A 20,470-nucleotide genomic window follows, 5' to 3' on the forward strand; every position below is an offset into this window, starting at 1 on the left:
CTGGGTCCTCGAGCCATGAGGGCAGCTGCGTGTGCTGGGCTGCGGGCCCTGGGCTCCTCCCCGGCTCCACTTTTGTGGAGTGACCACCAGAGGGCGGTGCAGCCCTTCCGAACAAGCTGAGTGTGTCAGCCTGAGTGGTGCGCCCGCGTGTCGTAGAGCAGCCTTTTCCCCAGGTTCCTTGGAGCCGTGAGGTTGGCTTTACCTCAGGATGAAGGTGAGGCTGAAAGAACTGGGCTTTCTGCCCCCGCCCCACGGCCTTTTCCCTCAGTGCTGTTTTTCTGCTCGGACTGCTCTTGGAAAGTGAGTTCCACTGTTAGAAGGAATTTTGGAACCCACTGGCTAGGACACAGGAGCTTTGTAGCCCCCAGTAGCCGGTAGCAGTCCTTGGTAACCTTCCACATCCACCCCCTGGCCTGACCATCCAGGCGGTGGCGTTGTAGCTCTGCCTCTGATGAGCTTGCTTTTCGGGGCTCCTTTTGTGCTGCCTCACCCCCCGCCCCAACCCCACCCCGCACCTCTGCCTGCGGGCCATGGGATTCCAGCCGTGTGTGTGCACATGCCCGGGCGTGTCCTCTTGGGCCTGCTTCGTGTGCTGCTACTTAAAAGAAATAACTGGTAAACAATCATAAAAATAGATTCTCAAACTCAACAGGAAGGATTTTCAGATCACAGGCTGTTTGCAGTTCCTTCTTTCAAGGTCACCCAGCTGACGGGCGGTAGCTGACGGTACTTGCAGAGGTCTGCCCTCTCCAGGCTGCGGCTTTCTCCTTTGCCCGCACAGCCTGTCCCTGAAGGAGGGGAGAGCCAGGGGCGCGGGAAGCCTACAGAGCATGTCCCTGGGGTCACAGGGGTAGGGAGATTCTGACAGATGGCACCAAGAAGCGAGGAGGAGCCGAGGAGTCAGGAAGGCCTCCACGGGGCAGGGTCGGATTGATGCCCTGGGTTTCTGTGTGCAGGCTTTACGGGTGATGGGGAAGATGATGCGAGAGTGTTGGTACGCCAACGGCGCAGCCCGCCTGACCGCTCTGCGCATCAAGAAGACCCTCTCACAGCTCAGCGTGCAGGAAGATGTGAAGATCTAACCTGCTCCCCTCGCATACACGCAACCCTGGGCAGCGAGAACGACACACAGCTGCCATGTTGAGCGTACGATGGAGGCCTACCTCTCGTTTCTGCCCAGCCCTCTGTGGCCAGGAGCGCTGGCCCGCAAGAGGGACAGAGCCCGGGAGACTCGCTCACTCCCATGTTGGGTTTGAGACACAGACATCTTTTATATTTACCTCCTAATGGCATGGAGACTCTGAGAGGGGATGGTGTGGAGAACTCGATGCCACGACTTGAACTGGTCGTAGTGGGAAGTCCCGCAAAACCTGGTGCATCTGGCCTGTAGCCAGGAGTGGTGACGGGTGGCCGGGAGGGCCCAGGGGAAGCTGAGTGTTGCCAGTGCTGAGCAGCACCGAGCGTGTTCCTCTGGGGACCGAGCCCAGCACACCAAGGTGGCCCAGAGGAACCGGAAGTACAGCCTTTCTCACAGGTAGCCCTGGGCCGCGTGCTGCCCTCCCTCACACGGATGTCTGGAGGGACTGCCAGTGGAGACGGACTCTTCCACCTGTCTGTCCAGCCGTGTGTGCATGTGCTGAGGTGCGTCCCTGTTGTGCCTGGTCCGTGCCACGCCCTTACACGTGTGTGTGTCTGTGTAGGTGCGCACTACCTGCTTGAGCTTTCTGTGCATGTGCAGGTCAGGAGTGTGGTTGTCAAGCCGTCTCTGCGTGCTGGTGCCTCTGTTCAGTAGCGAGCAGCGTCTGGTTTCCCTGGGGCCCCTCCCTGCCCCGGAACCCCCAGGCCACTGTGGAAGTCCCTTCCCAGGAGCCTGCTCTGCCTGCCCCTGTTGACACAGCTCTCCTTCTCCATTTCAGACCATGGAACCAAAGCTGGCCCAGTTGTCCATGGCAGGCCAGGCTTTGGGGTCCACGTGTGAGGGAGGGAGGTGGGACGGGTAGGGAAAGAATCTTGGGGGAAGTCTTGGGTGTTGTGGTCAGTAGCAACCATGGGAAGTGAGCCAGCCCAAGGGCATCGTCCTCAACAGCATCAAGGAAGGGCCAAGGAATTTGAAGCCCAGATCTGGGAACTCAGATTGGAATGTCACATCTGTCTTTCATATCCCAGATTCTGGAAACAGCAGTGTATATTTTTGGTGGTGGTGGGTTTAGGGTGGGGAAGGGAAAGGGGGGCAGGAGTGGGGAGGGAGTCGGGTGGGGGGAGGCGTCTGCATGGGTCTTTTCCTGGATTATCTGGTCACGGTGGAGGGAAGATGTGAGACTTGCGTCCACTGCAGGGGCCCTGCTAAAGGCACAGCCCGAGCTGAACCTGTTACCTAACCTGAGCGTGGTGTTTAACGACGTCAAGAAGCGCGGCGGGTGGCGGCTTGGTCAGTGTACCTTAGGTATATGATAACTTTGAAGCCATAACTTTTAACTGGAGTGGTTTGGTTTTTTGTGTTCTTTTTGGTTTTTGTTGTTTTTTTTTTTTTTTAAATTTTATTGGGAGGGTCTGGATTTTAACTTTTTTTAATGTTGTTAAGTTTTTATAAAAGGAGAACCATCTCTGTGTGATGATTACCTTTCAATCTATTCGTTTTTAAAGAAATCCCGATAAAAACAACCACAAAAAAACGCTCCAATCAAATGCACGTAGCTCAGTCACACTGGAAGCATCTGTCCCTGAGCCTGCCCCTCGGCGGTGACATCTCTCTCTGCCCTGGGGTCTGCCTCCACCCGCTCCTCGAGTGGTTCTGCCCTCATCCTAGCCTTCTGTGCGTTGCGCAGCGGGTTGCACCTTCTCCTCCAGGCTTTTATTCAGCGAATGTTTGCTGAGTGCCTGTTGGGTGCCAGGCACAGTGCAGCCACTGGAAGACGTGTGGGAGCAGGACAGCCGTGGGTCCCGCTCCTGGACCCCTGAAGAAGGAGCTAATCTGAGGTGGGGGGTGCCTGCTTTGAGACCCCAAGTTTTCTTAGTCGGTTCCGAGAGCCTTTTGCGCCTGGAGTGATTGCTCTTATAGAAGCCCACCGAGGAGCGGGGACGCCCGCCCCCTTCCACCAAAGAAACCGTGGGCAATGAGACCCCAATCCTGGCATTCATTCTGAGCCCCCTTCCTGCCCCCAGGGAGGCACAGTCTGTCTGCAGCCTCAGAGCACCCCCACCCCCAGCCCAGCAAGCCTCTGCCAAAGCTTGAGGAGGGCAGCACTCTCCCTGCTCTCACCGTCTCCCCGTGCTGCCTCGCTATTTATTTTCCTGGTGAATTGCTTCTGTCCTTGCATTAGAGGACATCGTCCCCTAATCCTTTGGGCCAATTTACTGGCTACTGACTAATTTCCCTTGAACACCAATTGTGTCATTGGGGGACCTTCTTTCCCCACCCCTGCTGACGCCCCTCCTATCCGCCCTGCAGCAGAACCTGGTGGGTTTAGGTGATAATGGAATTTAGACTCCTGCCCCAGTCACAACCAGCCTCTGGGATCTGCCAACACTCCTGGACCAGGGAGTCCCAAGCCACTGGCCCACTCCCCAGGTGGCCCTTCTGTCCTCCCCACACACGCAGTCTAGCTCCTCCACCTCTGGGGAAGACTGAGCAGTTTTTTGGGAAGCTCCCGCCCCCACCCCTGCCACTCTTAACATCAAAAGTTAGGAGTTAGAGAGTTGGGGAGAAACTTAAGCCTAAAGCCGTGGTTTTTGGCCCCTTGAGGCCAACCCTGATCCATAGGGCTACCTGCTCCTCTGGATTCACAGACCAAGTCCAAGCCCGTTCTTAACGTCGCCATCAAGGCCCCCGAACGGCATTCTCGGTACTTCTGTTTGTTTTGTACATTTTATTAGAAAGGACTGTAAAATAGCCACTTAGACACTTTACCTCTTCAGTATGCAAATGTAAATAAGTTGTAATATAGGAAATTTTTTGTTTTAATATAAGAATGAGCCTGTCCAATTTCTGCTGTACATTATTAAAGTTTTATTCACAGAGCTTTTCTGGTGCCATGTGTTGTACGTATGTGGCCTGACTGCCCGGCGTTTGTCAGCGGTTGGGAATGGGCGATGTTCTGAGGTCGCGTTCCCGCCCTCCCCGGCCGGGCGCTGGTGGTAGCGCAGTTGCAGCCGACCTTGTCCGAGCAGGAGCTGTGCGCTGAATGTCGCGGGCCTTCCTGAGGCCGATCCTCGCTGTTCCCGGAGGGACGGCCTGCATGTGAGAGTAAGCAGAAGACAGACGACACCTTGTCTCGGGCTTTGTCTATATTCGTCTTTTACCTTTTCCCTCTTTATACAAAAGAGAGTCTTGATCCTGGTTAGTCACAAACTGCCTAGTCTCGAAGGCAGCCTGACTCCCTTCAGTTTTTTCTTTACCCCTTGTAGGTTGAGTCTAAATGAATTTGGGGATGCTTGCTTCAGTGGGAGTCTTCAGAGGTTACTCTGGTATTTTCAGCATGTGGGTGGCTGTGAGTGTCTCTCTGTCTCCAGGCCGAGGGAACCCAAGAGAGCAAGTCCTAGAATCAGAGAATCTCAAGTTTAGGTGGCACTAGAGGTCTGGTCCACCACCCACCAGGTGCCTGACTCCCCCGCAGCATCCCTGCCAGGTGGCTGTGGGCCACATGCTGTAACCTCAGGACCACAACTTCCACCTGCCAGCCATCTGCGCCATAGAAAGCTCTTCCTTACGTAGAACTGGGCAGCCTGCATGTGACTTCTATCCACAGGCGGTTCCAAGCTGCTCCCCTCTCTTCCATATAAGCTCCCTTAAAATACTTGAAGGCAGCGGTCATGTTATCATGAAGTTGGCAAAGGTTAGAGTTTCTTCAGTTAATATTAGGAAATACTTATTGAAAACTTACTGTGTGTTAAGGAATGCACCAAAATTTGCATTATGTATACAGTCGTGTGCCGCATAATGACATTTCAGTCAGCAGCAGACAGCATGTACAACAGCGGGCCCATAACATTAGTACTATACAGCCTGAGTGTGCGGTAGGCTCCGCCATCTAGGTTTGTGTAAGTGCCCTCTGTGATTTCGCACAGCTATGAAGTCGCCTAACGACGCATCTCTCCGAACGTATCCCCGTCGTTAAGCAACACATGACTGTGTCAACTGCTTTAATCTTTAGAACAACATATGAGGTGCGCATTGTTGTCCTCTCTTTATGGATTAGGAAACTGAGGGTTAGAGAAGTCAAATAAATTGCCCACGTAGCTTATGGGGGTAGAAAAGGCCTTGAGTCCAGAATGTATGACCACAGGCTGCAGCCCCTTAGCCTCTCACCCTCCTGCCTCCATGGTTCCATGTTCTTCCCCCCAGGCCGGCTGCTCTCCGCTGAACCTGGCTAGAACCTGGGGCCAGAAAGGGCACCTGACATCCTATCCAGGCATCATCTGACAGCACAGACCAGAACAAGAGTCCCAGACTGTGATTGACACCTGCAGGTCACCTCCCAGGACTGCATTAATTGGCTTGGGTTGAGTGAAATCCAGCCACCTCTTCCTTCCTCCATCCTGTGTAGGAGCAGTTGGTATTTTGAACTAATGTGCAGGACCCTATGTGTCTACCCCGTTAAATTCTACCAAAAAACCTGCTCATTGCTCCAGCCTGTCAATATTCTAAAGATTGGCACGTGAGCTAACAACCGTTGCCAAATTTTTTTTTTATTCTCCCCAAAGCCCCCCAGTACACAGTTGTAGATTCTAGTTGTGAGTGCCTCTGGTTGTGCTATATGGGACGCCGCCTCAGCGTGACCTGACGAGCAGTGCCATGTCTGTGCCCAGGATCTGAACCAGTGAAACCCCGGGCTGCCAAAGAAGACCGCGTGAACTTAACCACTCGACCATGGGGCCAGCTCCCTGTCAATGTTTTAAAATGCTAATTGTCACTCAGAATTTTCCATTGTTTTCCCATTTGAGACTGTTAGGCTGGGGAAAATCAAGTAACACTTCTGGAAATTGGCTTTAAGTTTGGCACATATCCCAATAACCGGGTTCAGCTGCTAATTAAATTGTCCTTGTGCCTGGCCATAATTCTTTCATGGACAAAGATAACAGCAGAACCCAGAGTACCTCGCTCAAGTGGCAAGGTATTATTGGGGCTGCCGCGTCGCTGATCTACCCGTCTGTGGGAAAGAAAGGTAAAGTGGTTTGTAGCAAATTTCAACCCAGTTTAAAAGCCATCCAGTGAATGTCCTCTTGCCAGGCATGGACCTAAAAATTCACTAGGCTATGGATTGCAGTAACTCTTGAAAATCACTACCTCTTCATGTTCCCTTGAAGGTTAGTAACAACGTTTCACATTTGTAAGACCCATGACACAGGAGACCCGAATTCATCTGAATGGCGTATCACTTGGGCTTTTGTTTCACACCTCTTCAATTTCTGTCTCCCAGGCCATGTCTTCTAAACTTTACAGTCTGGAGAACATGCTTGCTAAATACAAAACAAAATTTGGAGTAGAGTCATAGAGTTCAAGAGAGACTCGGGAACATGTGAGGGATGCATAATGAAGGTTGGGGGCGGGAGAAGGCTTTGGATCAAGCCAGGAATGGTGTATTAGGGTTCTCCAGAGAAACAGAATTAATTGGATGGATGGATGGATGATAGATGGATGGACAGATGGATAATTTTAAGGAATTGACTCAACAACTGTGGGAGCTGGCAAGTCTGCCATCTGCAGGGCAGGCTGACACGCTGGAGACCCAGGGAAGAATTGGTGTTGCAGTCTGGACTCTGAAGGCAGCCTGGAGACAGAATTCCTTCCTCCTCAGGGGACCTCAGTCGTTGAAGGCCTTCAACTGGTTGGATGAAGCCCATCCACATAGAGGGTAGTCTGCTTTACTCAAAGTCTGCTGATTTAAATGTTCATCACATCAAAAACATACCTTCACGGCAACATCTAGGCTAGTGTTTGATCAGACAACTGGCACCATACCCTGAAAGTTGTTGGGCATCCCATGGTCAGACAGAGTGGGATTTAAGGAATGTGGCAGATAGCCCCGGGTCCCTCTGGGAATGCTCCTTGGGAGCAAAGGCTGGGGGCCAATTGGGTAGGAAGGTTTCAGGAACAGTGGATAGACTGGGCTCTCTTTGATAAGCATCTGTTGAGCGACCACAGTGTGTGAAGCAGTGGGCAGAATGCAGGGAAAATCTGGTCTCTGCCCTTCAGGATGGAGAGAGGACCTGTACAGAGAACAGTGAAGGAGATTTTGAGAAGTCCCATTACAGGGCAATACACGACGTGCGGTGGGAGCACAGATGACGTGTCCCTGCCCTCCAGGGGCTCCCTGCCTGGTGGAATGGACCAGTGAATAGATAACTACCGGAGTGAGGTAAGTGCTATGACACAGAATGCCCTGGGAACACAGGACAGACAGGAGATTGAGGTCGAGAGAGGTGACATGTCACCTACTTTGGAGTACACATTGGCCTACTGACCCGGGGGGGGGGGGGGGGGAGTTGGTCAAAAACAGTGTGCCGCCCACCATTTGAGAACCACAGATGTCCAGTATGGCTAGAGCAAGGGAGCCGGGTGCACAGAGGGTCTGTTGGAACTGTCATGCTGAGAAGTCAAGGCTTCTGGGGGCCACCAATGCTATCACTTCCCTTGGGACAGCTACCTCAGACTGTGCTAATCAGTAATTTTCCCCTTCAGTCTGGACTTGATCTCCAAGTTTTCCTCAACAGCATGCTTCCGTGGAGTTAGTTGTCCCAGAAGTTAAAACCTCGGTGTCATTCCTGATGTGGGGAACAGGCCATTAAAGGGTTTTAGGCGGGGGAGTGATGCGACCCTGTTTGAGTCTGGGGGAGATCACAGTACTGACTTTCGGAGGCAGTGGTGGTGGTAGAGGGACAGCTGGAGGAAAGGGGGACGGGGCATGATCAGGTGCAAACAGTGAGGGAAAGAGGGCATCTGACTTCAGTGTGGAGCAAACGGGAGAATCTTAGCCTGGTGCACAGTGCTGTCCCCTGGGAGGAAGAACTGGGGATGAGCCATCAGAGCAGCTGTATTTGCCGGGAGGGAGGAGACCTGGGCAGAGCTGTCATGTTCTGTCCTAGCTAGCTGTACCTGTTCTAAATGAGGTGGGTAAAATAATACACATGCTATGTCCTAGGAATGGCACGTGGCTGCCCTAAGGAAAGCTGGAGAGTTACCCTGCCTGCCTTCTGCCAGTCTAACCTGTTCAAGTCGGAGATACCTTGCCATCCCCACCCAAGAGGCAAGATGGTCCCTGGCCTCTGGGCGGGACTAGACCCAGAGGCCACCATATCCAACACAAGTAAACTCTCACATCCACCTTGGCCCTACTCCCAGACCCCCTAGAATTGGGTCTCCGGGCTGTCTGGATCCCCCCTGCTGCCAGGCCCCCCTGGGCCCCAGTACCACACACAGACACTGTCCCGTGGAAACTGTTGGTAATAGGAACCATTAAGAAAAACAGCCACTCCCTGCCCAGTCAGCTGCCCACCGGCTGTCCATGCCTCCCTCAGTGTCATGCAGCTGGGGCCCAGCCCCTCATTCCTGACCAGAGAGCCAGCTGAGTCCCTGGCACTCTCCCTCCCACCTCCTCAGCTTAGAACCAGTGGCAGTACCCAGAGAGAAGCCCCAGCGAACTGTTCACCCCTTCCAGGGCTGGGCTGAAATGATGCTGCTAGAGCTCTGACATGGCGTCAGACTCCAGAGGGGCTTGAGCTTCTGGCGTTCTTCCCCGAAGTGCCCCGACTTTCTGATGGCAGCCTAGGGCTTAAGCAGGTCAGTGGGGGCAAGATTCAGTTCTTCCCATGTACTCCGTGGAGGATTGTTGACTGTCAAGTATCTGGGCAAGGGCTTGTCCCAAGGAGAAGGGGTCTTTCTTATCTACATGAGCCAAGCCCCTGCTGTCTGTGCCCCCACCACAGACCAAGCCCTATCCCCCAGCTGGGAGCCAGGGCAGCCGGAGCAAAAGGAAGCCAAAGCCGGGGAGCTGGGGAGTGAGGTACAGATTGATGGCAGATGCCTGAGGAGCCAGAGCCATGGGGCTTTTGCACAGAGGCTTCCTTGAGGGAGGAGAACAGAAGGGGGCGGAGTCCCAGTATGAGGGTGCGGGAGGCGTGCAGCATGCCCCTCCCCCCCATCTTTAAGGGACTGCCCAGGATAGAATGAGAACAGATGCTAGACAAGAGACTCGGGCTTAGGAGGAAGTCTTGGAGGGGTGGAAAAGGCAAAGCTTTCAGGGCCTCGTGCACTATCCGGCGGTGACACTTACTGCCCTGAGGAGGCCTGCCAGCTCTCTGCCCTCTCCCTGATGGATTGCACCTGCAGCAGAGTAGCGCTGGCTGAGATCAAAGACAACTTCCTAACCAGGACAGGTGTGAGATTCCAGAACTCGGTGACCAAAGTGGACCATCTCAGTAGAACACAGACCCCTGGGTGGGAGAGGAGTTGTGGGGTATCTGTAAACCCGGCCGGGGTTCCAGGTGGAGTCTGCCACCAGGGAGACATCCCTTCAAAGTCTGGCTTGAAGATTTTCCACCGAGAGACTCCTGGCCACCAGAGGGCATCACCACCCCATCGTGTGGCATCCTGGGCTCCCCATCACCTCGCTGGAGAAACTGGGGAGGCTGGGAGGAGGAAGCAGGCATGAATCTCTGAGCTCTCAGAGCAGCTACCAGCAGCTGAATTAATAAGTCCCTGGAGTCAGCATCTAGTGGGATCTAATGGGTTCAAGCCCCTTTTGCCACCATCTTTCCTTCCCTGGCCTTAGTTTGCCTCTTCCGTTAGATGAGGGCTTGGACCACATGGTATCGTTTCCAGACCACAAGGCCCTTTCTGGCTTTGAAATCCCAGGATTTGAAGAAATCATGTGACGAACTGACAGACATTGCACCTCCTGGGCCCACTCTTCCTCTGGGATTCTCTAGGGCTCTCTGCCTGGCTTTACGACTTCTCCAGTGGTGTTCTCTCACCTGGATGCGGGGAGGCAGACTCCTCTGCACACTGAGGGGAATCACGGCCTCCATGTCAGCCTGAAGGAGGAATGTCCCCAGAGGGCCATCAGACACAGGTGCTGTGACACCCGTGCGGTCGGCTTCTCCAGGTCTCAGGCAAAGGTGCCTCTTAGGAAACCCTCTGGGATAGGTGGGGCGGTGGTCCTTCCCAGAAGAGGCTTTACAAACAAGCTGCCCTCTTGTGGGTCCCTTCAGGGATAAGCACCAGAGTGCAGAGAATAGAAACCATTGCCTCTCCTACCTCTGCTCGCCTCCCCACCCCCACCCCCACCACAGATGCCGTCTGTCAGGAGCAGGCAGCAGACGGTCCAGGGGTCCATCTGTGCTAATGCTTCACAATAGAGTCCCATGTTTCCCCACCGACACCCCCTCGGCCCCTCAGCTGATGGCCACTTCATGGTGCCAAGGGGGGGAGGTGGGAGGAAGGCACTAAGAGGGTTGCTCTTGGCTCCCGCAGTCCCCAATCCACCCCTGCCCCCCACCCAACAAGCATCCTGCCATCTGGACTTGTGTAATCACTGAGGGGTGGAGAAGCACCCCTCCCACCCACACCTCCTGTAGGGGCTGGGGCCTGGGGCCTGGGGGTGGGGAGAAGACAGACAGAGGAGGCGAGGAGACTGAGACAGACAGGTGAACTGAGATGGACAGGAGACATCCTGGCCTCGCCAGCCCCTCTGGAGCCCTCATGCCTTCCGTCTAATACAGCACATGTCCCACTCTCTACCAGACCAAGAGCCTGTGTAACCCCTGAGCCTAGCCAGGACCTGGCACGGTGCAGAGCTTAAATGTAGGAAGAATGAAGGACTGAAGAAGACGGCATCACATAGCCGTTAGACTGCAAGCTCTGGAACCAGGCTGACTGGGTTTGACTCTCAGCTCTGCCACTGAGTGGCCTAGAACAAGTTACTTAACCTCTCTGGGCTTCAGTTTCCTCATCTGTAAGGGATGATAATGGTACCTATTTCATAGTGTTGTTATGAGGACCAAATTAGTTAATACATGTATGTAAAAGCACATGCGGAACAGTGTGTATGGCACATGGCAAATGCTCAATAAATGTCAGCTCTAAAGGCATAAGACAGATGTGGGAAGACGGGAGGAGGAGGGGACAGATGGAACTGTGCCTCCCCAGCCTCTGTTTCGTGGTCGATGTCAGGACATGGACCCCCAGCCAGTGGTGCTGACGTCCTGTGGTGGCTAGCCACTCTCTAGACGCCAGACCTGGCCTTCCACTTCCTCTTCTCACTTCTTATTCGGGTACCACTGACGATAGAGACTTCAGCTGGGCCATCCCCACCTCTCCCGTGGCCTGGCAGCCACCGAAACTTAGCCTGCGGGATGGTCCTGAAAATAGGGCCAGAGAATGGCTGAGCACCACCCCCCAACCCTGAGCACCTGCTCAACTTAGTCACATCCCACTCCCCATGAGTCAGCCCCACGGTGAGGACCTGCTGGGAAGGGGTATCTGAGCTCCACCATCAGGAGATGAGCACAGGTTTATCCAGGAGGGACCACTCCGGACCCTCGGAGGGGACAGGCCAGAATGAAGTCGACTGCTTCAGGGTTTCCACCTCCTCCCTTTCCCCTTGACATGGAAAGTGGAGGCAGGCTCTTTCGACTCTTCTATGGCAGCTGTGTAAAGGGGAAATCCTGGGCCCTGTCACTGCGTGGGGGCTTCTGCAGTGTCAGTTCAGGCATCTCTTCCCTCCTTCGGGGACCTCCCCCCTCCCCCGTCTATGCCGCTCTGGGGGTGCACAGCCCCGCGCGCTCTCTCCCCTTTAGACTCCTAGAATCTTCCCCTGGGCCTCCAAATCCCCTCACAATGACCCCTTACTGTCCCCTCACCACCAGATTCCATGAATCTCCAAAGCCATCCATCCCTAAATTTTCAAATATCGCGCACAAGCCCCTTCACAGACCCCCCACCCCCACCCCTCACCCGCATCCCCCAGGTATCATGCAGACCCCTGGCCCCGCTCCGGGATGCCCTGTCCCTCTCGCCTCCGCGACTAGGTTCTACCCCCGTCGAGCGCTCAGGTCCCCACCACGAGTTTCCCGGTCTGGCCGGCGGCGGGCGCTGTGAGCGGGGCTCGGAGAAGCGGCCCCCCCGGGGGCGGGGCCTCCTGCGCTGGGGGCGAGGCCACCGGAGGCCCTCCCCGCCCGCCCCCAGCCCGCCCGCTCTCCAATCCTATAAAGGGAGGCGACCCGCCGTTCGGCCGGCTGGCATCCCCGCGCCGCCGCCAGCCCCGCCGCGCGCAGCGAGCGCCGCCTCGAGGGGCGCCGGAGCCATGACCCTCCGCCGACTCAGGAAGCTGCAGCAGAAGGAGGAGGCGGCGGCCACCCCGGACCCCGCCGCCCGGGCTCCGGACTCGGAAGTCGCTCCGGCCCCAACCCCGGCCTCGAGCCCCCCCGCTGCAGCCGCCAGCCCCGGGCCCCCCGGGGACGAGCTGTACGCGGCGCTGGAGGACTATCACCCTGCCGAGCTGTACCGCGCGCTTGCCGTGTCTGGGGGCACCCTGCCCCGCCGAAAGGTGCGTACCCCACCCGCCACCTCCCGCCGCCCCCCAGCTCTCGGTCCCCTCGCGTGTCCCTTCCCCAGGACCTGCTCAAGCCCGCAGCCTCCCCCGTCTGTGCCTGCTGACCCCAATCTCCCCGCTGACCCCAAGAACATTCCCCTCGGGGTCCACCGAGCCCTCCCCGGTGACCCCCGCGGACACGTTCAGAACCTGCTGAGACCCCTGGGCCCCGTTCTCAACAGGCGCAAGACCCCCCGCCCGATCCCCGCCTTCCCCGATCTCTGTGCCGGTCCATTCCGCGCCCCACGCGCCCAGTCTCGCTCCCCTCCTTCCTGACCCCCCCACCCCCCCAGCACCCTCTCTCCTGCTCGCTCCGTCTGGCCTTCAGCCCCCCGCGCCCGGGAGTCTCCAGGCCCCAGGACCCCTCGCCTGGGCTTCTCCAGTTGGGGCAGGGAGGCCTAGGGCCGGGGTCCCTCCGCTCGCCCGGACACGATGAGGGTCCGAGAGCCCGGGGGAGAGGGAGGGCCGGGCGGGGACGCTCCGCGTGCCTTCCCTGGCCGAGGAAGTACGTGCGGCGCCGCTGACTCCGAGCGCTCACCCTTTCGAGGGGACGCCCGGATGCCCCGGCTCCGGCCGGCCGCCGTGCCCTGCGTCTGAGCTGTGGGGTGCGAGGCCACCGCTCCGGGGCTGCAGCCGCGACCGGACGCGGTGGGAGGGGTCTCAGGGCGCCCGCGGGCCAGGAAGGATGCCGGCCGCACCCGCCCTCTGTCGCCCCCTCCGCGGGGCTCCTCCTGCGGCCCGACAGGGATGGGGGGGGGCCGGGCCCAGGTTAAGGAGAGGAGGCTGGTGGCCTTTCCCGGCTCAGCCGCCCTCCTCCTCCCCTAGCCCCTGGCTCCCCCCCCACACAATGAACAGCTTGTTGAGAATTTGCATTTTATGAAAATCGGGCAGAAAGACAAAGGGGTCTCTCTATGCTGCCCAGTCCTTCTTCCGTGGCCCATTTGGGAACCGTCCCCACCCCTGAGGCCAATCTTTGGTTCCAGAGAAAGAGAACCCCCTTCTCTTCTTAGCCTTGGGGCAGCCTAGGGGGAGGGTTAACAAGGGCACTGACCGGCACGGCCGTGGGCTGTTTGGGGCCCAAAGGACAAGGGCTGGTGCAGGACAGGGATTCTTCCACGGATCAATAATTTAGGGAGGGAGAGACTGCTTTAGTTTCTCAAGGGCCCTAAAGAGGCAGGAACTCTCACATCCCTCCCCCCCCCCAAAAAAGAACTCCCAATCTGTCCTTATGTCTAATGAGACTTAAGGACAAGTTTGAGATCTAAGGTTTTTGTCCCAGAAAGCAACTAAATATATGACAATGTCAGAGACCCAGGTGGAGCTGGGCACAGCTGGCCACCAGCATCTGGGATCCACACTTGGTCCTGGGAGAGAGGCTTGGCTCCTCTGTCCCCTGCCTTTCCATGTTCAGGCTAGGACTGCCGGCCCTCCAGACCCGCACGCCTGACCCAAGGCCCCCCAAGCTACTGTCTGTGGCTGAGAAATTAGGAGGAGAGACCCAACTGGCTGGAGGACTCTGAGTGCCTTGATAAGCAAGCCCAGGGGCCCCCTGCCCTCCTCTGAGTAATATCTGAGCCCCTGCAGACCTACACCCTGGGGTGGAGGCTATTCTATCTAGAGGTCCCACTCCCGGCCTGGGACCCGGCACAGGGCTTAGAGATTCAGGCATCTGGAACCCAGGAGGACTGTTATGTCCCCATAGTCCCCGTCAAGGGGGGAAAGCCTAGGGAGGAAGCTGTGGAGAGATGCTGAGAGTGGCATTCAGCAAATAGTTACACCAGCACCAGAGCAGGTGCGGAACTGGGCCTGGACAGACAGGCAGCAGGAAGGGAGGTGCCGGGTCCAGGGCTGGAGCCCAGGTGAGGGACCCCCCCAGAGGAAGGCTCTCAGCATCTGCTCGAGGACAGCCCCTCTCTCATCTGCTCCTTCCTGAGTCTCTGTCTTCCCGCCAGGGCTCAGGATTCCGCTGGAAGAATCTCAGCCAAAGTCCTGAACAGCAGCGGTAAGTGACCGCCATCCCAGCCCCTGCCCTGGTCCCAAAGGGTGGGGTGCTGGGGTGGGGTGGGGGGCAGCACGACACAGCATCTGAGCCCAGCCAGGGGGATTCATTCTCCCACCCCTTCAGCGTGGCTCCCTTGCTAAGAGTGACGGGCAGGTGAGGGTGTGGGCTGTGGGAAGGGGGTGGCAGAGAAAGGAGGTAGGAACTTTTGAGTCATCAGGTGCTCTTCAGCCCACCCCCGGTGCCTGCCAGTTACCCCTCCCTGGGGAGATCTGGATCTGGGAAGTGGGGGAGTAGGAGAAGTCTTCAGGGCTCCCTTGAGGGCTCCCAACCCCAGAAACCCCCATGGCCCAGACCACAGCCAAGCTGTGTCCAGCTGCTTGAGTCTGGCTGTGGCTGCCTCCAGGATCTGAGTCCTGTGCTGGTCCCCTCCTGTGGTGGCCCCTTAGGAAGGATCTGAGATGAGGCAGCGGTGGGTGCTAACCTCGGGCCCCACTTTGCCTGTGTCCTGGCCTGATTTGGGCTTGGCTTCTTCTAAAATGGATCTGGACTATGGCCTGCTGGCCAGATTGGCCTGTTTGGCCCTTGAGCTAAGAGTTGTTTTTATATTTCTCAAGGGTTGTAAAAATAAAAACAAAGAACAATATAGGACAGAGCCGGAATGGGTCCCAAAAAGAAAGCCTAAAATATTTACTATCTGATCCTTTGCAGAAAAAGTTCACCAACCTTTCCAGAAAACACAGAATTTTCAGTCGCCCTGCTCCCTGCCCCAACACAGACAGAGGGGGAAGGCCTGGCTGGAAGTGGAGAGGACCTGGGGTGGGGCTGGCAGTTGCTGCTCAGCATTGGGGGGTTTCTGGGTCAGGCTGGGAGCTGGGGACCTGGGTCTCCAGGGCCTTTCTGAGGCTGGGAGACTTGAAGGGGCCTTTGGAGCCTGCTGTAACTCTGCCTCTGGCTGGGCGGGAAGGAAGGGGGTGGGAGGGGGCAGAGGAAACTCTGGACTCCCCCAGCAGGCGAGGATTTGGAGCGACTCCAGACCATTGTGTCCAGTGGGCAGGCCCTCAGTGCGGGAAGGGGCGGCCTCCAGGCTCCCCTCCCCCCAGCTCTCACATCTGGTGGGCTGGCCCCACCGCAGCTGGGAGGAGCAGCTGTGGTCTGGGCTGAGCCTCGTGACTGGCCTCTGGGGGTGGGGCCAGCCCTCTCCCTAAGGCTGAGAGCAGAGGAGGCTCCAGGCTGGGGCCGAGTTTGGGGCCTCAGTTCATCAGTGAGTGGTCCTCTGGGGCTCTCTAGAAAGCAGGGGTATGGCTGAACAACTCAGCTCGGCCACCCCGTCGGGGCCGGTCATTTCCAGTGTCTCTTCCCCACGGAGGCTGGATTGAGTGGCTGGATTGTGGTTCGATGAAGCTGATTTCACTTGGGTATGGGGAAGGACTTTCCAACAGGCTGTGAGGAGAGTGCATTGTCACTGGAGACAGTGAGCCCAGCCTGGATGTTCTGGAGCAGACTCCGGCATCCGTGGAGGGCCATGCTCTGGGACCGCCAAGCTCCTTTTAATCCTGACAGTCTTAATGAGATGTGTCTCCTGCAGGAAAGTGCTGACTTTGGAGAAGGAGGAGAACCAGACCTTCGGCTTTGAGATCCAGGTAGGAGAAGCGGAGTGCAGAGGGAATGAGGAGGTCGGAGGCCAGTCTGAGGGGTGCATGGACCCCACCCTGCCCCTGGGCTGAGGGTCCCCTTGTCTGTTACAGACGTACGGCCTTCACCACCGGGAGGAGCAGCGTGTGGAGATGGTGACTTTTGTCTGCCGGGTTCATGAGTCCAGCCCTGCCCAGCTGGCTGGGCTCACACCAGGTGGGGCCTGAGCCCAGGACACAGGGCTCTGGGAAGGCAGTATGATCTTACTCCCTAGCAGAGGGGGTGAGGAATCTCTTCTGAAATCAATTCCTCTTTCTCCTCCTCTTTTGAGAAGGCCAGAAAGAAGAATGAATAGAATCTAGGCTTTGGAGCTGGGCAAATTTACCATTTACTGTGTGATCTCGAACAGTCCCATCTGCAAAACGGGGGCAGTAACACATTCTCACATCACAGTGTGTTGAGGGGCTTCGCTTGGCATAGAGCCAGGGCTGGGGAAGTGCCAGATGTTGCTGTTGCTGTCTTGCCTCCTCCTGGCAATCCAGCATGGGCAGAGTTGAGGAAGGGGCAACATTCCATTAGATTTGCTCTATATTGGGGATCAGGGCCTATCCTGCCCGACCTGGCCCAACTCTGGGGTACCTATGTTACTTCCTCTAACAAGGAAGTGATGCCTCCAGCAGGAGAAGCTTGGGATTGGCCAAATCCAGAGTCCCCAGGTCCCAGGAAGGGGCAGCCTGAGACTGTATGAATTGACCTCCCCAATTCTATCACCCTTGCTCCCCTGAGCCCTTACCTCCCTCCCACTCACCAGCACCCCCCCCCCCCCCCCCGTGGCTAAGTGGTCTATTACAACGTTGCAAAGTAGCTCATATCACTGTCCCTCCTGACCGAGGTAGCCACAGCAGGGACCCACACCCCCCTTTTTCAGATGGGAAATGAGCCCTCAGAGATGGTGGCTTGCCCTGCCTGAAGTCAGGCGGCTGTGGCACAGGGAATCAGAAGCTGAGGCCTCTTGCGCCTGGGACCAGCTTTAGTTCCCAGCTGGGTGCTACTCACCCTGCCCCCTTCCTGTCTTTGCTGGGTCTCATGACAGCCTGTGGGCTGGACAGAAATAACCAACTCTGGGGGCAGACCCGGCGTTTGAGGACAGAGCTTCCTGAGTGTGGGGTGACCATGTGGGGGTAGGAAGGCCCTGGCCCCTATGCTGGGGTGCTAGGCCTGAACATGGTCTCCCCAGAACCATGAGGAGTGGGGGGAGGGAGTTCAGGAGTATTCTGTGGGGTGATTACCCCTCCCCTTTCTGGCTGGGCTAGGGGGCTGGAATTCTTCCGTCCTGCCGGGTGGAGTGGATGCTGACCCCCTCTCTGCCTGGCAGGGGACACCATCGCCAGCGTCAATGGCCTGAACGTGGAAGGCATCCGGCATCGAGAGATCGTTGACATCATTAAGGCGTCTGGCAACGTTCTCAGGTATGTCCAGGTGCGGTCCCTGAGGATTCCTGAGCTCAGCCTTTCTCGGCGTTTCCGCACCCTGCGGCCCACTTAGCGTCTGATTCTCTGACCTCCTCAGGCTGGAGACGCTGTACGGGACGTCAATTCGGAAGGCGGAGCTGGAGGCTCGTCTGCAGTACCTCAAGGTAAAGCAGGGGATCGTGTCCCGCCTCCACCCTCCTCTCCCAAGCCCGAGCCCCGGCAGGCCCCGCTCTTTGTCAGGGGGTCATTTATCTGTCCGAACCTCCTTTTAACCTTAAGGTTTCTTCCGCGGACTCCCCGATCCCTCAGTCCGTGCCCACCTCCTGCTCGTTTCTTGCTAGCCCCTGACGGTGAGGCGGGGTGTCTCTTGCAGCAAACCCTGTATGAGAAGTGGGGAGAATACAGGTCCCTGATGGTGCAGGAACAGCGGCTGGTGCACGGTGAGTAGACTGCAGTGCAAAGGGCCACTTGCGCCCCTCCTGGTACCCCATCCAGTGCTTCCCCCTCAGAACTGGGGGGTTCGTTCCCCCTCCGGAGCGAAGCGAGGCTTGTTGAGCTGCCACGTTGGGTCCCGCACTGCCTGGGGCTGGTGCACCCCCATTTTTAGTTTATTCTCACAATAGCCCTCCGAAAGCATTAGATAGTATCATCTCCATTTTACAGATGGGAACACTGAGGCTCAAAGAACTTGTTTCACATCCCTTCCGCGGTGGCTCTTGTGTCATAAAGGGCCCCATAAGGATTTGAGTATATGACTCCGGCTGTACCGATGAGGGAAGTGGGGCTCAGGGCTGTGACTCCCTCAGGGCCACGCTGAGGGCTCCTCCCCATGCCCGCCTCTTGTGCCCCGCAGGCCTGGTGGTGAAGGACCCGAGCATCTACGACACGCTGGAGTCGGTGCGCTCCTGCCTCTATGGCGCCGGCCTGCTCCCGGGCTCACTGCCCTTCGGGCCCCTGCTCGCCGCTCCCGGGGGTCCCCGCGGGGGCGCGCGGCGGGCCGGGGGCGACCCCGACGACGCCGTCTACCACACGTGCTTCTTCCGCGGCGCCGAGCCGCCCGGCGCGCCCCCGCCGCCGCCGCCTGCGCGCGCGCCCGGCCCCGCCGAGGTCCCGAGCCGCGCCGCCCTGAGCCGCAGCGCCAGCGTGCGGTGCGCGGGCCCCGGGGGCGGCGGCGGCGGGGGCGCGCCGGGCGCGCTCTGGACTGAGGCCCGCGAGCAGGCGCTGTGCGGGCCCGGGCTGCGCAAGACCAAGTACCGCAGCTTCCGCCGGCGGCTGCTCAAGTTCATCCCCGGACTCAACCGCTCCCTGGAGGAGGAGGAGAGCCAGCTGTAGGGGCGGGCGGGGGAGGTATTTATTTATTTATTCGTTCCTGCCGGGGCAAGCCAGGGGCGGGCCAGCGCGCCCAGGGGACCCCAGGAGCCCGGAGCCGGGGAGAGGGTCCTCGCCGCCCCTGCGCGCCGGCGGGGTTCCTGTGCCCGGGCGTCAGACCTCTCTGCTCCTCCCCGAGCCACAGCGGGAGGAGGGGGCAGGAGAGACGTGGGCCAGCTCGGGGTTGGGAGAGGTTCGGGGGCCAAATATGGGGCGTGCCATCCTACGTCTGGGTTAGTAGTGCCTTGTGGGGCATCCAGGTAACCTCCTCCTCCGGAGGGGGACCCTATCCCACGAAGCCCTCTCCTCAGCTTTACTTGCTCCCCACCCTTGGCCTGGAGCAGAAACAGCTTATGGTCGGTGGTTCCCTCAGCCTCCACACACATACACAGTTCCAGTGAACCAGTGGGCCCCTGAGCGGGTCTAAGGTGCTGGTCTCCCTCCCTCCCGGCCTTGACCCCTAAGGGCTTCGCCCCTCCTGGGGGCCTGTAACTAAGTCGGGTCCTGCCGGCCAGGGATCCTGGGTTCTCCACCCCTTGGGGGACAGGAATGGACATGGCCAGGTGGGGTGGGGGCAGCCTAGACTGTTCCACCGTTTTGCATATTGTTGCTTCTGAACCACAAACTGTATAAAATTGCCGGTTTTTTGCATCCGTGTCAGTGTGGTGACTGCCTGAAGGGGAGGACTGGGCTCGGGCAAGCTCTGACTCCATCACACACCCGCCTCCCAACTACACACATGCGAGCGCGCGCACACTGTATTTTACATCTTATTTGGTTGGAGCCCGCAGCCAGGGAGATCGTCTGAGGGATTTTTAACTGACATGTGTGGGCCTGAAGGAGGCCCCACACCCTCTGCAGAGCTTGGGCCTCTTGTCTGAGTGCATCTTGAGCGTCCTTCCCAAATACCCACGGCAGGTGGAGGCCAAGGCTGGGCTAAAGTCCTTAGCTATCCCTGCGTAAGTAACTATGCTGGGCCTCCTCTCTTCCGCGGGTCAGGGGTCTCCTGCAGAGGCAGCCTCAGCCTTCATCCACCCAAGTGTGACAGGCCCAATCACTGACCACCCCATTGCTCTGGAACCCCTCAGTGGTTTCCCAGGACTCCCAGAATAAAATTCTGGCTCCTGTCCTGGGGTATCTGCCCCCGTCTGCCTCAGTTTCTTGTCTCCGTCTTGCTCCCTGCTCTGGCCGCTTTGCTGTACCTGGTCTACCTCTGATCCCCCCCTCGGGGTCTCTGACTTGCTCTTCCTGTACTTGGCTCCTTCACTCCTCAGCTCTGCCTCCCAAGGCCTTCCCACGCCGTCTAGAACAGTCACCCCCTCACTGGGACAGAGCCCTGCTTTATTTCCATCGCGCTGCTCATCACCATCTGGAACTGTCTTGACTTCTCTGGGTTTCGTTCTGTGCCC

General features: G+C 57.7%; 2 protein-coding genes and 1 long non-coding RNA gene across 7 annotated transcripts in view; 2 read left to right on the top strand and 1 right to left on the bottom strand.

The window, feature by feature from the left end:
- ACVR1B (activin A receptor type 1B) overlaps window positions 1-4,018 on the top strand; it is a 33,674-nt gene extending 29,656 nt beyond the window's left edge. For all 4 annotated transcript variants that reach the window (XM_070494103.1, XM_070494100.1, XM_070494101.1 and 1 more), the window contains one exon: window positions 957-4,018. In XM_070494103.1, the coding sequence (XP_070350204.1) occupies window positions 957-1,082 (126 nt within the window). In that variant the 3' untranslated portion in view covers window positions 1,083-4,018. The remainder of the gene's footprint in view (window positions 1-956) is intronic.
- LOC123279796 (uncharacterized) lies at window positions 2,515-14,532 on the bottom strand. Of its 2 annotated transcripts, none has more exons than XR_006518097.2 (2): window positions 13,126-14,532; window positions 2,515-4,231 (listed from the first exon to the last, which is right to left on the bottom strand). It is a non-coding gene; the product is annotated as an uncharacterized lncRNA (long non-coding RNA). The 2 variants fall into 2 exon arrangements; XR_011496813.1 differs by having other exon boundaries at window positions 2,515-4,535.
- Window positions 12,212-19,714, top strand: TAMALIN (trafficking regulator and scaffold protein tamalin). The gene is made up of 8 exons (XM_044755723.2): window positions 12,212-12,542; window positions 14,540-14,589; window positions 16,175-16,229; window positions 16,335-16,437; window positions 17,597-17,690; window positions 17,791-17,857; window positions 18,067-18,133; window positions 18,547-19,714. Exons 1-8 carry the CDS (start codon window positions 12,300-12,302, stop codon window positions 19,023-19,025), a joined length of 1,158 nt encoding a protein of 385 aa, XP_044611658.2. The 5' UTR covers window positions 12,212-12,299; the 3' UTR covers window positions 19,026-19,714.
- Window positions 19,715-20,470: the final 756 nt, after the last annotated feature.

This window comes from Equus asinus, chromosome 22, assembly GCF_041296235.1.
Source record: "Equus asinus isolate D_3611 breed Donkey chromosome 22, EquAss-T2T_v2, whole genome shotgun sequence".
Lineage (NCBI taxonomy): Eukaryota > Metazoa > Chordata > Mammalia > Perissodactyla > Equidae > Equus > Equus asinus.